At 34.5% G+C, this 15,290-nt stretch overlaps 2 protein-coding genes across 4 annotated transcripts in view; one reads left to right on the top strand and one right to left on the bottom strand.

The window, feature by feature from the left end:
• LOC125071844 (Fanconi anemia group J protein homolog) overlaps positions 1–15,290 on the top strand; it is a 76,462-nt gene that overhangs the window by 48,757 nt on the left and 12,415 nt on the right. For 2 of the 3 annotated variants that reach the window (XM_047682243.1, XM_047682244.1), the window contains exons 4-5: positions 9,380–9,466; positions 13,732–13,888. In XM_047682243.1, the coding sequence (XP_047538199.1) occupies positions 9,380–9,466; positions 13,732–13,888 (244 nt within the window). The remainder of the gene's footprint in view (positions 1–9,379; positions 9,467–13,731; positions 13,889–15,290) is intronic. The other variant, XM_047682245.1, reaches the window with a different exon arrangement.
• Positions 3,681–7,197, bottom strand: LOC125071846 (fatty acid-binding protein-like). The gene is made up of 4 exons (XM_047682246.1): positions 7,101–7,197; positions 6,043–6,212; positions 5,242–5,352; positions 3,681–3,829 (listed from the first exon to the last, which is right to left on the bottom strand). The coding sequence occupies exons 1-4, from the start codon at positions 7,171–7,173 to the stop codon at positions 3,767–3,769; spliced, it is 417 nt and encodes a 138-aa protein (XP_047538202.1). The 5' UTR covers positions 7,174–7,197; the 3' UTR covers positions 3,681–3,766.

Genomic DNA, 15,290 nt, shown 5'->3' with positions numbered 1-15,290 from the left:
ATATTCGAATTGTTTACATAGGATGATATGTTGTTCCACTTAAATCAAAGAAAACATCACTCTAACAGTTTTATTATAGAAACTAGTTGCTGCCCGAGGCTATGCCCGTTTGTGAGGGGGAGGGGTAAGTGCTAGATAGATCCTTGTGCCCCCTGTGTATGCCGAATTTCATTGCAATCAGTTAAGGGATTAAAACGTAACAAAGAAATAAATAATCGCTTCGAATTTGTAATATTAATCACGATGTCTATTACTGGGAATTAAAATAAAATTTTCAGCAAAAAATACATCGAAATCGCTTTACGAATTAATTGCGTCTATACTACTCGTAAATTTTATAATTAGTTAGTATACAGAGTTTCTTGCCGGTTCTTCTCTGTAAAATCTACATTCCGAGCCGGTGGTAGTGGTGGTAATGAGCGTTCGCGATTGATGAAAACTGCTGTGTACTAAATCCATGATTAAGATATATCTATATCTATTGATATATGTATATTTTTCATTATTAAAAATATGAACTGTGCCATACATCGTCAATCGTTACTTACCTTCGAAAAGCAATGCTATGTTCTTTGTGTCTGTAGTTACATTGGCTCACAAAACCTTCAAACTGGAACACAACAATACTAAGTATGCATGTTTGCCGGTAGAATTTTGGAAAAGTGAGCGGTTACTACCCATACGATGTGGCACTATCCAACTAGCTACTACATACAAATACTGACAAATCCTACCTACTCTATATTGTATAAATATACATATTTAAATGACGTCATCAATAGACCGATTGATTCACAAGAAATGTGAATTATATATAATTTATGATTGTTATTTCAACTTCGCAAACATTGCTATGATATTTATTATTTAAGTCGGAATACATCTCGTACGCCTAAGAACTTCCATACCGAGTACGTCGACAAAGTTATAAGTAAGAAAGTAATGTATAATGGAACTTTAGAAGAAAACTCCGAAATATTGTATGGTCGGAAGCTTAAAATTATCCTTTTAATATGACGATTCAAAAGTGATCCAAAGAACCTTCTCGAATAATAATAAAATAATAATAAAACGTATTTTGATAGGAGTTTAAAAGAAACAATTAATACGCATTACGAACACGTGAAATCGTTTTGAACAACAAACATATAATTTAAGTGTAAACCCTGATGATCATTCAATTATCATAATCAATATCCTGAAATACATAATTTCCTCAATATCATACAAAATAAACATAATATATTTGCCATAAACCGTCCACCATAATAAATATTAATCAGGTCCAAGTAGGTCCTGTACTATTTTCTACTGGTACACAATAAATAAAGTATAAATAAATATATACATATATATCACGTGTATTTGTAACGGGATTGCTTTTGTAATTGCATGTTCATTCCGACAATACTTGGGGTGGTGACTATTAAAATAAAGTGCTGAGTATCGCTGGCAATATTTCATTACAAGGGTTTCTTTAAAAGTGAAATCGTGACATTTCCCTCTACATTTAGGCACCTAAACCTTTTGCAAACAACATTGAGAGTGGTACGCGAGTAAATGAGCTAGGGGAGGGGTCCTAAACAAAAGGTGCTAGCCCCCACCCTCGGCCACATCGACCCGACCTGAGGGGTGGTTGTGAGGTGACCACGGTATCGTAGTTACATTTTTTATTTAAGACTAAAGAAGGTGATGAAATATATTGAAAAATCAACAAAATATATATATAACATATATATGTTAAACGATATCGTATTTACATCGACTCGTAAATCTATAAGATATATATTAGATTTTAGAAATATTTTACTAATATTGAACTCTTATTGATACACGAACAACAAGGAGACAAGATTTTTCGCCAACTAAGCAGTAATAAAATTAAGATATAATTATATTCATAAATAAACTCAAACTAAATTAAAATTAACCAGATAATAACGTACTATATATATTATAATATAATATGTTACTTTTAGTTAACTAAGACTTTAGCTAGTTTAGTAGCATATAAATTGTTATTAAGCTTAAAAAAATATCGTTTATTCATGTATATCCGCAAAAATGCAAAATCGTAGTCCGCGTACGCACAGGGTGGTTGTGCTTTTTCGCAGCGCGTGTCACTTGTGCGGCGGGGCGCGGGCGCGGCGGCCGACACCGCCGGCGTCGGGAGCCGGCGTCCGGGCGCCGCGTCGCCATAGCAACGACACCGCGACACCACCCGCCCCACCCAGCGCTCAACCGAAACCACCCTTATAAACAACGACACACGGCCCACGATTGCTCACTTATATACCACCCCACACATAAGGGCACATTACATAAGACGGTACGGTCAGGCGATGTAAATAACGCGAGATAACTTCGAGAGGGTCTAATGGAATAGGGAATCGTGTTTTGGAAAGTGCCCCGGAGAATCTCGGCTGTTAGCCTACCCTGCCATGTTAAGTGAAAGTCGATAGGGGATTAGGTTGGAAATTTGATTATTCAAACGTTCAAGTAATAGCTCTTTTAGCTCGGTGCGGTATTGCGTTTTGTAAAACGCTATTCGAGAACAACTGAACCAATTTGACCTTTTCAAATTATTGACTACGTAAATAGATTGTTTCATTTACGGTTTTTTTTAATTTAGGAAGCATTTGGTTATTTGAAAATAGAATGTCAACTGATCTTTGAGCTCTTTCATTTTGTAATATTTACGTGACACAATAAACTTCTATTAATCCGCGAACATCGTTACGGCATTGCTAACGAATTTAAGTTTTATATTACATATTTAGTTAAACGGACAAAAGTAATAGTCTCTACGTACGTTTATAACAATATTTAATTGCTGTAGTTTGCTTAAAAAAAAGACATTTCGAGATAATCGGACTAAGTCGAAGATGCAAGATGTACCTACTTCAAAATGAAATTTAGTTTGCCTTTATAATGTTGTTTATAGTCAGATTCTTGTGAACATTGTTCTCTACAGTTACATACGTCATTGTTGTTACGTATTTGGTTTTTTTTTTCTTTAGAAACGACTCTCTATGCTTTACGATGGACAAAAATATTTCGCCTGTTTTCGGCAACTATATTCAAAAACAACAGGCAACATTATTACGCTTTTCTTAGGTTATGGAATCATAGCTTTTTTTAATCTACATACTCATACACATCGATGTTCACAACGATACTGTATCATTATTATATAATTTACTGACTACCAGACCTCACCTTACAGTGGTAAAATAAGGGTCTACATAACACGTTAATACCATGATGTACATCTCTATCTCCCTCTCATCTCCATTGGTCAGCACATATTTTTCGGACACCTTCAACAATCATTATCATATTTCAGCCAAACAACATATAAGCAGGCATCTTAATAAATTAGACCCGTAAACCGTCCTTGTGAATCTCCGTCCATTAGTGAAGGCCATATAAAAATCCTTCTGTTAGTTTTTGAGTTTATCGCGTAAGGACGCGGCGGGAGTACTTTATAATATGTACTAATAAAGATCTTAGATTAAATAATACAATTAAAATATTTCTGCATCTTCATCAGGTATCTTCTGTATTTATCTCGCAAATCAAAATAAACTTCATTTCTTATATACAACAATAAATAATATATTTATAATACACAACCACATAAAAAAATTATTACTGACTAAACTTAAACTATTTACTAAGTAGAAAACTCTCGAATCATAATAATTTATGACACTTATTAAATGTAATCACAATATTTTCCATCCGTACCAAAGCGTGACGTCATTTATTTAATTAGCAATCCGTAAACTCTCGTAACGGTTTTATCAAATCCCACAGCCGTGGTCGTCTGAAACACAAACACGAAACTAAACAAGAGAGATCAAAGCGTATCGAAAACGAGATGAATTGTTATCGAAAATTGATTGGAACTGAGGAGACTGAGCGCCGAATGGGGATGCAATAAAAAATAAGCCTAACGGGAATATAAGCGTTCGTACTTAGTTTATAATGAAGATAATGATCAGCCGATAACTTATGTATCAAGTTTGATTTCTAGTTGTTGTTTTAATCACTTGGTGGTTGGACTTATTGCAAGCCCGTCAGGGTAGGTACCACCCACTCTTCAGATATTCTACCGCCAGACAGCAGTACTCAGTATCGTTGTGAAGATGAGTGAGCCAATATAACTACAAGGGACATAACAACTTAGGTTGGTGGCGCATTGATGATTTATGGAGTGGCTGATATTTCGAACAGCCCCATTGTTTATGGGCGATGGTGACCACTTACCATCGGGTGGCCCATTTGCTCGTCCGCCTACATATAATAAAAATCTAAACTAATATTATATATGCAAAAGTAACTTTTTCTGTCTGTCTGGTATGCATTTACGGCTCGAACCACCCACTGGATCGAAATTGATGACAAGCTAAGAAGCAAGCTTCAGTTCCAAGGAATAACATAGGCTGCTTTTTTGTGCCGAAAACTTACGAAGAGAACTAAGTCATTTATATTGGATTGATTAAATTAGATGTTAAAACGTAGTTGTTAGTTTCGTTCGAACCTAATTCTGTTTTCCTATAAATGGTCGGTTCTACTTTCGATTGAGTTTCACAAGTAAAACAATAACTCGGTGGTAGTTTGGTGGTAGGGTTTTGTTCAAACCCATCTGAATAGGCACCACCCACACATCGCATATTCTGCCAAAGTTGTTGTGTTGTATTCCGGTTGGATGGGTGAGTAAACAAGTGTAACTTCAAGGACAAGGGACGTAATCTTAATTTAAGGGTGATGGTGACCATTTACCACATAGTGACCCATTTACCATTAATATAAAATATATACAAAATTAAACTCATTTAATAAAAAAAAAACAACCAAAAACCACCCAACCAACCAACAATCTTAGAAGCCCGAACATTGATTTATCTATCTAATGAAAGGAGTTTTAATACATTTTCTTACTGGGTGATTGGGTCTTGTGCAAGCCCGTCTGCGTAGGTAACGCACGTCATATATTCTACCGCCAAACAGGAATATTAAGTATTGTGTTCGATTTGAAGGGTGGTAACCCAGTATACAGGCTCAAGGTGACATCTTAGTCCCCAAGGTTGGTGGCGCATTGGCGATGTAAGAAATGGACAATATTTCTCTCAGCGCCAATGTCTATCTAGACGGTGGACCATCAGGAGCCCATTTTGCCAAGCCACCAACCAATATGACGTAAAAAAAAGTCCCGAAAAAAACATTGGTACATACGATAATAAGTTTATCGTGGTAGAATTTTCGCACGTGTTTCGAGGTGCGGCCGTTCGATTCGATCTGTATGTGTGTCATCTCATTACCTTCAAATGTGATTAATGCCTTGACCTGCAACCAACGTCATTTATCAATTTTATTTATGTGAATATAATAAAATGAACGCGACACGATATAAAATAAAAATGTTAGGTTCAGCACAAGAGAAACAATGTTGGCTTAGATAAACATAACGAAAACACGTGAACCTAATAAGCAAGTAGTAAGGTACTAATATTCTCTAATTAAACGTAAAGATTTCTTTGAATTTCATACGACATTATTCCAAAATTATGATCTATGATAGCATCGGTAGGTAGCCGAGAGGACAAATAATTTCTAGTGACCAGACTTCAGGATCAGTGGAGTCGTGATCATTTGCAGCTGAATCAATGAATTCTGTAAAAATATTAATTCAAAGATATATACTAAATAGAAAAAATAGATATGACCCAGAGGGTAAACGACATGCATCTTATCCGAAAATTTGTAACTATAATTGTTAAGTCACATCTAGAAAAGTTATGTGAAAATTATTTAGTGTTCGGCAGTGAAGAGAAACATTGTGAGGAATTCATGTGTCTGATGGTATTTTCCCACTAACCCAATGATCTACTCAACAGGAAAGGAGATTTTGGGCCAGTAAATGGACATTTTAGAATTAGAATTAAGCCGATTTCTTTATCAGCTAATATTTTCTGATTTCTTAATTATCTCGTCCTCCTAATTTCTGTCGTAGATTAATGATTGTGTTATTCATACCTTAACACCGTCCGCTTTCGTTTCCTCAAACTCCTCGCCAGGTATGAATTTTGTTTGAGAACTGGCCAACTTCGATTTAAAATGGAATGTATAAGTCCCGTCCTCATTCCGTTCCAGACATTGAACCATCTTCAAAGTGGATGCAATTTTTCGATTAAAGTAATTAATGCCTGGAATTTATAAGTATTTACAAAATATATATATTTTAATATAGATAGGCAGACTTACCAATTGGTGAGTGTTCACCGCTGCCTAAAGACTGCTCTGTGATAAATATAAAAGATCTCTTAAAAAGCCAATGTCCCTTGTGCCTGTACACTTTCTCACTCACTCTGGAACTCTCAACTGGAACGCAATTATAAGCATTGCTGTTTGGTGTGAAAATATCTGATGAATGATAACCTACCCAGGTGCTTTGGGACAAAGCTCCACCACGAAGTGTGGGTTTTTAATTTAACAATAATCTATCTATAAAGTATAAATATAATATAAAGTTTTTTATGATTTAACTACCTTGAATAAAATTGTTGTTAAATGAGTTTTTAATAATGCTTAACAAAAAGTATGTAACAATAAAATTACTTGAATATATTATTATACTTATAAATGTCACCATTCATAAGCGACGATGTTACCGTTTCATTAATAAAAGTACAATAAAAGTAAAAAGGCCTGTAAATATTCCACGGTTCACCTAAGGCCTCCTCTACAATTGAGAACTCATAATCCGACGGGAAGGTAAATTCGACACAATCAGAAAGAGTTCAGACGCAGGACTAACGGCTTTACGTGGTGGCCCAGACACAGAAACCTACCCTTTCACTCACGCTTCCAAATTCAAAAACTTTTAATCGACTCTACCTGGGAATTGACACCTTGGGATATTCGGCCTTACATCTATCAACTAAACGTACGAGGCAGTTTTACCTTATAAATGATTAATATTAAATTTGTTCGTATAATCATATAATACAATATCTTTAAACGCACGTAATTAAACACGTAACAGTAATAAATTCGATAAAACTCAATTAGTATTCAAACAGTCGATAACGTACCCATAAACTCCAAATAATCCTCGAAGTTCTCGGAGGACTGCAGCACGTATTCTTTGTTTAGGAAATCTTCCATATTGCAACGTCCATCCACTATTGTACATACCAACTTACTAACTTATCAACGAAACTAAAACGAGATATTACAACGTTATCTTAAGATAACGTATAACCATGCGTTTTAATGTTTATTCGGAAATATTATAACCATCTCAATTATTTTTTTTTAATTTCATATTAACTAGTTGCAGACCGCGGCTTCGTTCGTTTTAAGTTTTGGTGATCAAGTGTTAGGGATCAAAAAGTAGACCTTTCTTGATGTTTAGGCTTGCTTAATAGACAAGTTTCATCAAATTCGATTATGTCCTTTCATCTGAGAAAAATGAGTAAGATTCAATATGAGCGTGAATGGGCAACAGACAGACAAAGTTACTTTCGATTTTTAATATAAGTATTGTATATTATATACGCAATAATATTCGGTAATGTAACAATTTTTTTTTATTTTTTTTTTATTGGGGAAACTACCTGTACGTAATATTTTTATAATAAAAACGTAAGCCATCCGTGGTTAATGTCTTTTCCACAAAAAAAACAAATTATCGACAAAAAGACGCATTATATCAACAAAATATAATTTAAGAATTGTACAAGTAGTCATTTACAGTAAAAAATATAAGGCCGTCACGAAGGCCAATACAATAAAACTACCATAGGTTTCGTAGAAACAACCTTTGAATACTAAACTATATTGTGACGTGAAAAATAAAAAAATTGAAATCATGATCATGATATTATGAAACATCGAAATTTATAATTAAAGGAGACTAGTAAATAAATATGGATTAAAATTATAAAACATAGTTTCGTTTATCTATATATATGTACTTACATATAATAAAATTGGTGTGTCTGTATGTAATATTAAAATAACCGCTTTTTACTAAACGTATACTAATCAAATCAAATCAAAATATACTTTATTCAAGTAGGCTTTTGCAAGCACTTTTGAATCGTCAATTAACAAACTATTTAAAGTAAAGCTACCACCGGTTCGGAATGCAGATTCTACCGAGAAGAACCGGCAAGAAACTCAGTAGTTACTCTTTTTCAACATCTAAAAATACAGTCATGTTAGTTAAATACAATTATATATGTATGTTGTGTACACGGTACATATACCAAAATAACATTTTTTACAATTTTTGTCTATCTGTTCGTTTGTTCCGGCTAATCTCTGAAATGGCTGGACCAATTTTGTCGGGACTTTCACTGGCAGATAGGTGATGTACAAAGGAGTAGCTTAGGTTACTTAATTATATTAAAGTAATAATAAAGTCACGCTGCAATGTCCAAATATTGAACAGTTGCTCTGCACTCGCGCATACCACCACTCAGCCGTCACGTCGGGTGCCTCCTGCCAACGATTTAATATCACAAAAGCTAATACATACCGATTTAATAAAACCGTTTTAGTAAAATCTGCAAACTGAAAAATAGCTTTTTTGTTACATTGTAACGCGGACGAAGTCGCGGGCACAGCTAGTGTAGAATATTAACAGAGACAGCACAGTGGTTAACAGATAGTGCGGTTTCAAACGCAGACAAACACCACTCAATTTCCATGTGGTTATTTGGGTTTATAATTCATCTCGTGCTCAGATGTTTGTGAGGAGACTTGCCTTGCTTCATTGAAATTCTGCCACATGTGTATCCACCAACTCATGCAGCAGCAGCAGGAGCAGCTTGGTGAAATTATGGCCAACCTTACTCCTCAACGAGAGGTCCTTAAAGGGATATTATTTTCTATATAGCAAAGATAGATATAAGTACCACTATAGACCGGCGATGGCTTCTCCACCATGGCACATAAAAGAACGTCATGACGTCACAGCATACAAGTTAGGGCCACTGCTTATGTCTAAGTATGTTTACGGTAACCGGGTTAATACTAAATAATTTGTATAGTATTACGCAAGTAACCCTAAATATGTTTTTGCGTAAACATTTTATTTTATGAATAATTCATTCGCTTATAAAAAAAATTAACGCATTTCGTAAAATTTCATAGTCATCATTTATTAATATATATATAAATTATATTATTATTTGCCCAGCCTTGGAACTCGACGTGGTATTTATAAAAATTAAATAAAATGATTTTCAATTTAATTATTAAAAACTCGAATAATATTTTCGAATCGCGCGTCTATTGTTTGATATTTCAACGTTTTTGTTATGTATGAAAATATAATATATAAACGATATATATTTTATTACAGGAGAGAAGAGTATTTACGATGTGCAGACGGATGAACACTCAGCAAATCAATCCAAAGTCGAAAAACGTGGCAACAACAGCGCAAATGGTAACCTATCTTTGATATAAAAACTATTTATACGTACGAACGAACGAACAAAGAAACGATCAAGCAGCTATGTGTCTCGTTATTGAAATATTTAAACGTATCAAATTATATTTATGTCGAAGTCAAAGTCAAAGTCAAAAATATTTATTCAATATCGAAGTGTTTACACTTGCTTATTAATAGTCGAAAATCTACCACCGATTCGGAATTTAACACCTCGGACCCGAGAAGAACCCGCGAAAGAAACTCAGAAATATCATCATATGACACCAAACTATATGATGATAGATTTTATTAATACATATAAACTTAAAAAAAAAAAAAACAAAATTTTGATTTCAACTTCGAAGTATTACTTCCTTATTGACATTTACTTTACTCGGTGGTCGGTGGGTTTGTGCAAGTTCGTCTGGACCATCACCATTATATATTCTACCCTCAAACCGCAAAACATATTATTGTTGTGTTCCGGCTTGAAGGATGAGCCAACGTAACTACAGGCACAAGACACACAACATCTTTGTTCCCAATGTTGCTGGTTTATTGATAGCATGAGGAATGATTGATATTTTTTACAGCACCAATTTATATGGGCAGCGGTGATCGCTCACCATTAGGTGACCTATTTGCCAATCCGCCTACCTAAATGATATTAAAAAGACCTGAGAAGAACTGGCGAAAACTAACCAGCGGGTTTTTCTTTTTCATTCATTTTTTTTACAAATATATATATTTGTAGTAGGGTGCCGAACAGTTGGGTTCGGGGATTGATCCGACATTTTGAAGAATCATAATAATATCAAAGGATTACAATAATTCATCTCGATTAAGAGCAAATGGGTTTGCAAGCAACCATCGTATTCGAGGCGCTTGTCAAAACATAACGACTCGCATTGCCATGACACTTACAACTCCATTCGGGGTGACCCGCTCCTAAAAGTAAATCAGCCATCAAACATTATCGCCAACTACTCGATTCATTAATTATCCAAATCAACAACCAAAGTAACCGCGCCCCGTTATATATATTAAATGGCTAAGATGCGATATATTCGATTTATGTCCTAAAACGTGCGTATTATTTATAAGGTCGTTAAATTTATAATAACCTTTAGCGCACAGACGTTCTTTGATGATTTTTTCTTAACCGTAGAATAGAACATTTATGAACGTTTTTTGGGATCCATGGGTATACATTTTCCCGCAAATTACTAACTCTGTGTAATCGGGTAACAGGATTAACAAAAATTTCCATATATAAAAATCTTGCATACCACAATTTCAAGAAAATCAATTTGTATTTGTACGAACGTACATTACATTATCGAGTATATACTAATATAATCTGTAATTAAAATTATGAAAAAGAGATCTTTACATTTAATTCAACACTGTAACATAACGATTCAGTGCTTTTTGAACATACTTGAATAAAAAAATTGATTTTGATAATATGTCAATACTTTTATTTTATTAGTTATTAGTGGATTCTTTTAAGATATTTGTCATTATAATGAATCATGAGTTACATATTGCAATGTTTGCAATAAATAAACATAAAAATGTATAAATATTATGAATATGTCTCGCTGTTCCAATTTGATTGGTCAGTGAGCCAGTGTACAGTTTGCATAACTTTGATCCCATCAATTGCTCCTGAATTCAAGGAAGAGTTTTAATTGTTTTAATCAATTCGTACGGGCAGGGGGACCCCTTAACTACCTGACGGTATATCAATTAGCAGACAGATAATTTAAATATAACGACCGTTCTAGAATTTTCTGGAATGTTTTCTTTTGTGTTTAGAATAAAAGTTGTAATTAATAAATTTCTCTCATAATTTAACCGGTAAACCGAACAGATAAGAAAAGTGAATGAATTCATTGTTATTGGTACATTAAATACTAACTGTTCGTCCCGACTTGCGTACGGATAAAACATTTCAAAAATCCTTTAATAGTGAACGTCTGATTCGTGAGTAACTATGATACATTTCAAGTCAATTTAATTTCGGTGATCCTGTTTTGAGTGGTTTTTGACAACACAAAACAATAATACAAAATATAATTTAAAGGTAAAAAAAAAATATTTCCAAAAACCGCGTACAAGGTCTGACATCGGGTATATTATTCCAAAATGGCGACTGTAATGACAATGACGCCATTACTGAGATTACGGTACAGGCGTGCGCCCTAATGAAAGTATTGAAATCGACCCCTTTCACACAGGGCTATATATATATTTTTATAAAGAATTGCCATTTAAATAAAGCAAAGACTATGAATTAAAAAGTGCCGTTATAAAGACTATTGTTTAATCTGTGGCCTCTTTTGGATGTTGGACACCCGAAAAAGATTTATTCATAGCAATTTATTCTACCCGTCGCAGCTTCGCACGGGTAGAATAAAAATCTGCTCGAAGCGTTAATACAATCATTCTTATACTCTCAAATAAATCTTCAACAAAACCTAGAAAAAAATACACACAAACCTTCCTCATATATCATACAGTCCATTGGTAAGCTGTGTGCAAATAAATACAGAGAGACTGTCAAAAAGACGTGACTATGTTTTAAAACATATAGTGATTCAAAGAAGGAGGTTGTAACCTAATTAAAATAAAATTAAAACAAAATCAAGTTTTTTTTTTTCTTCTATTAAACATTACGCAGTAAGTATAAACGCCAACGTTTATCTACGCAATCTCCTCAAAAAAAAAGATTATTTTTATTTGAAAGGAATTTATATCGTAATTTGCATTTTTATGAAATTTAATAATATGCATTTAATGTCGCGTCCTTTTTCCAAAGTGTTTAATCTGTGATAGTTTCACTCAAGGGATATTAAAGAAATGTGCAAGACATATAATATTATGTCAGAATAAATAAATAATCAGAAGAAAAATCTATTAATCCGAAGGGACGGATCCGAATCGACCGTTAAGAGTTCTGATGGTGGACGGTTATCTATAGACTTTACCCGTCTGGGTAGGTACAATCCACTCATCAGATATTCTGCCGCTAAGCACCAATACTTGGTATTGTTGTGTTCCGGTTTGAAGGGTGATTGAGCCAGTGTAACTAAAGGCACAAAGGACATAACATCTTAGTTCCCAAGATTGGTGGCGCATTGGCGAAGTAACCAACCCCGGTTAATATTTCTAACAGCACCAATGGCTGTTTTTTGTTTGCTTTCATTAAGTCATAAAAATATTTTTTAAATTTTTAGTTCACTCGCTGTTTCTTAATTTTGAAGTCGTTTTAAGTTTTTTATAAATTATTTTTACAATCTTTGTATTTATTAACAAATTAGCATTATAAATATGTTCAACTGTGTTTAAAACTTTGTTATAATTTGCTACCAAGTACCTAATGAAGCTATTTCTTTATCAAATATAAATATCCGTCACTGTTGTAAATCATAATTGACTTTAATTACAAGTAACTTGTTTTCCACAGCCTCTCGTTATAATAATTTTGAATATTACTTAATGGCCAGTATTAATGGCCTCTAATACACAGAAAGTAGTTTTCAAAACAAATAAATTGTAGGGCTTCGTGCAAGCCCGTCTGGGTACCACCTAAAAGCCATAAGGGACATAACATCTCAGTTGGCGATGTAAGGAATTTTAAAATTTCTTTTGGCACCAAAATATATGGGTAGTGGTGATCACTTACCGTCAGGTGGCCCATTTGCTCGTCCGCCTGCCTATATTATATAAAGAAAGCCTATATATAACCTTTTCCAATTATACGAGGAATTAGAGATAAATAAATAACTTTGTCATTGAATTGACGCAATGTCATTGGGCAAGGTCTTATATAAAATCTATGATATTCGTTATGGATTCGCGAAAAAAAGAGTTTTGAATGTCGGCGAAGTTGGTATCAGAATTTTGGTAAATTAAAAGTGATCTTCGCGATTCTATTGTGATAGAATTTATTTAAAGATAAAGACATTAAAACTTGACAAATATTTTTGGTCCACATTATGTTAGTAGTTAAACATTAAGATAATTATAGGTTTTCGAGATTTGGTCCCACTGGATATTTGTTAGAGTATCATAAGTAATTAGTAACGGTTGGAAATTAACCGTTGTCAGCGCATTGGCAATCTAAAAAATGGCTTACATGCTTCCTTCAAAGTCAAAAACTGAAATATTTTTAGAAAGCCACTTTCCAATAAGTAGTCGCCAGTTACTCATCTGTCTTCCTACTATAAATACAAAAAAAACACGTACTAAATTTGACTTTCGATATTTTCCAGAGGCTCGCGAAGATGGCTTCGTAACGATACACAAGAAGTTACGAAAGAACTCCACTGACTCACTCAAACCTAACTCAAATGTTGAAGCTAGCCCTGGATTAGTTACTCCCACGAAACAACCTTTACAGCAAGATGAAAATACACCGGAAAAAGTTAGGTAAGTTACATACGTTTATAAAACGTACATATATGTTTAACATACTTCCTTGTTTCTCTGGTGGCTCGATATGAGTCCGCATACTCTGAGGTTCTGGGTTCAAATCCCATGTCGGGTTATAAAATGTTATTGGGGTTTTCTACCGAAATATTCTTAGAATCCAGAAGTGTGTATACTCTCTTGCCTTGGATTTGCCTTTTCGCCGGATTGTGTCATCTAGTGAAGAAATAGTAAGTGTATCTGTGTTTGCAAACACACTTGTGCACTATATTATGTCCTGCGTAGTTGGCTGGTCTCCATTGAGATTGTTTAATAGATTTAAAAAAAGTCATATGCATAAAATTAAGTCGGTAAGGAGCTGGTATAGCGAAATGCCTATATTTTGCCAACTGAGGATACATCTTTAATACAATTGCAACTTGTTTCGTGGCATCTGGCGTGTTACTGGCTTACACGAACCGCGATTATGATAATAAATATATTACATGTATGCTTTTTGGCCAGCGGTGTTCGGTTCCCCAGCTTTTTATGCCACACATTGCTTGCCAAGAAATTTAAAAATATTGTGCGATATACTTAACTAATATATACAGGAATACAATTTATATATGTGATCTGAAGCTTGCACAATTACATGCCTGTATTAAGCCCAGATATATATATTACGCAACTAAAAATATTTGATTTACTGGCATGCAATATGAAAGAACCGGCACATTTGAACGTATGCGACATCAAGAGGCATGCCAGTCGCTGACTAGTTGTCGTCGTTGGTGCAAGATTTTCCTTACATTCGGTCGCTTTTGGTTTTCACTGGCATGTCACGATGGGGAGATGACAAGACTATACAGTTTATTCGTTTGTACAGACAATGTCTATCCCCTGTCATTAATTTAGCGACACTTTCAATGGTTGTAGCAATACGACATTATTTGTTTTACTTCAAATAACTAGACATCGTAGGACCTTTAGCGTGTTTTGACTCGTACTGTCATGTTAGTTTGATTGCGAGAAAATGTAATGCAATTAGATTACCAAATATATCCAGAGTGTGCCAGTTACTTGCTCGTGCCGTTAACTAACATGCAAACATCTGTTCTGTTTTACATTCATGTGTGTCACCGTCTATATGCGTGCTATTATCATAAGTACACACATCATAGTATGGTAGCTGGCACGTACGAGATACTGGCATGTGTATTCCCGGCTTGTGTTTACAGACAAACGCTTGATATGCTTTCAACTATCCAGAGCCGAGATGGCCTAATGGTTCGAACGCGTGAATCTTAACCGATGATTTCGGGTTCAAACCCAGGCAGGCACCACTGAATTTTCATGTGCTTAATTTGTGTTTATAATTCATCTCGTGCTCGGCGGTGAAGGAAAACATCGCGTGGCATGT

Source organism: Vanessa atalanta, chromosome 20, assembly GCF_905147765.1.
Source record: "Vanessa atalanta chromosome 20, ilVanAtal1.2, whole genome shotgun sequence".
Taxonomy (NCBI): domain Eukaryota; kingdom Metazoa; phylum Arthropoda; class Insecta; order Lepidoptera; family Nymphalidae; genus Vanessa; species Vanessa atalanta.
Note: the sequence above shows the minus strand (reverse complement) of the source record. Positions and strands in the feature narration are given on the sequence as shown.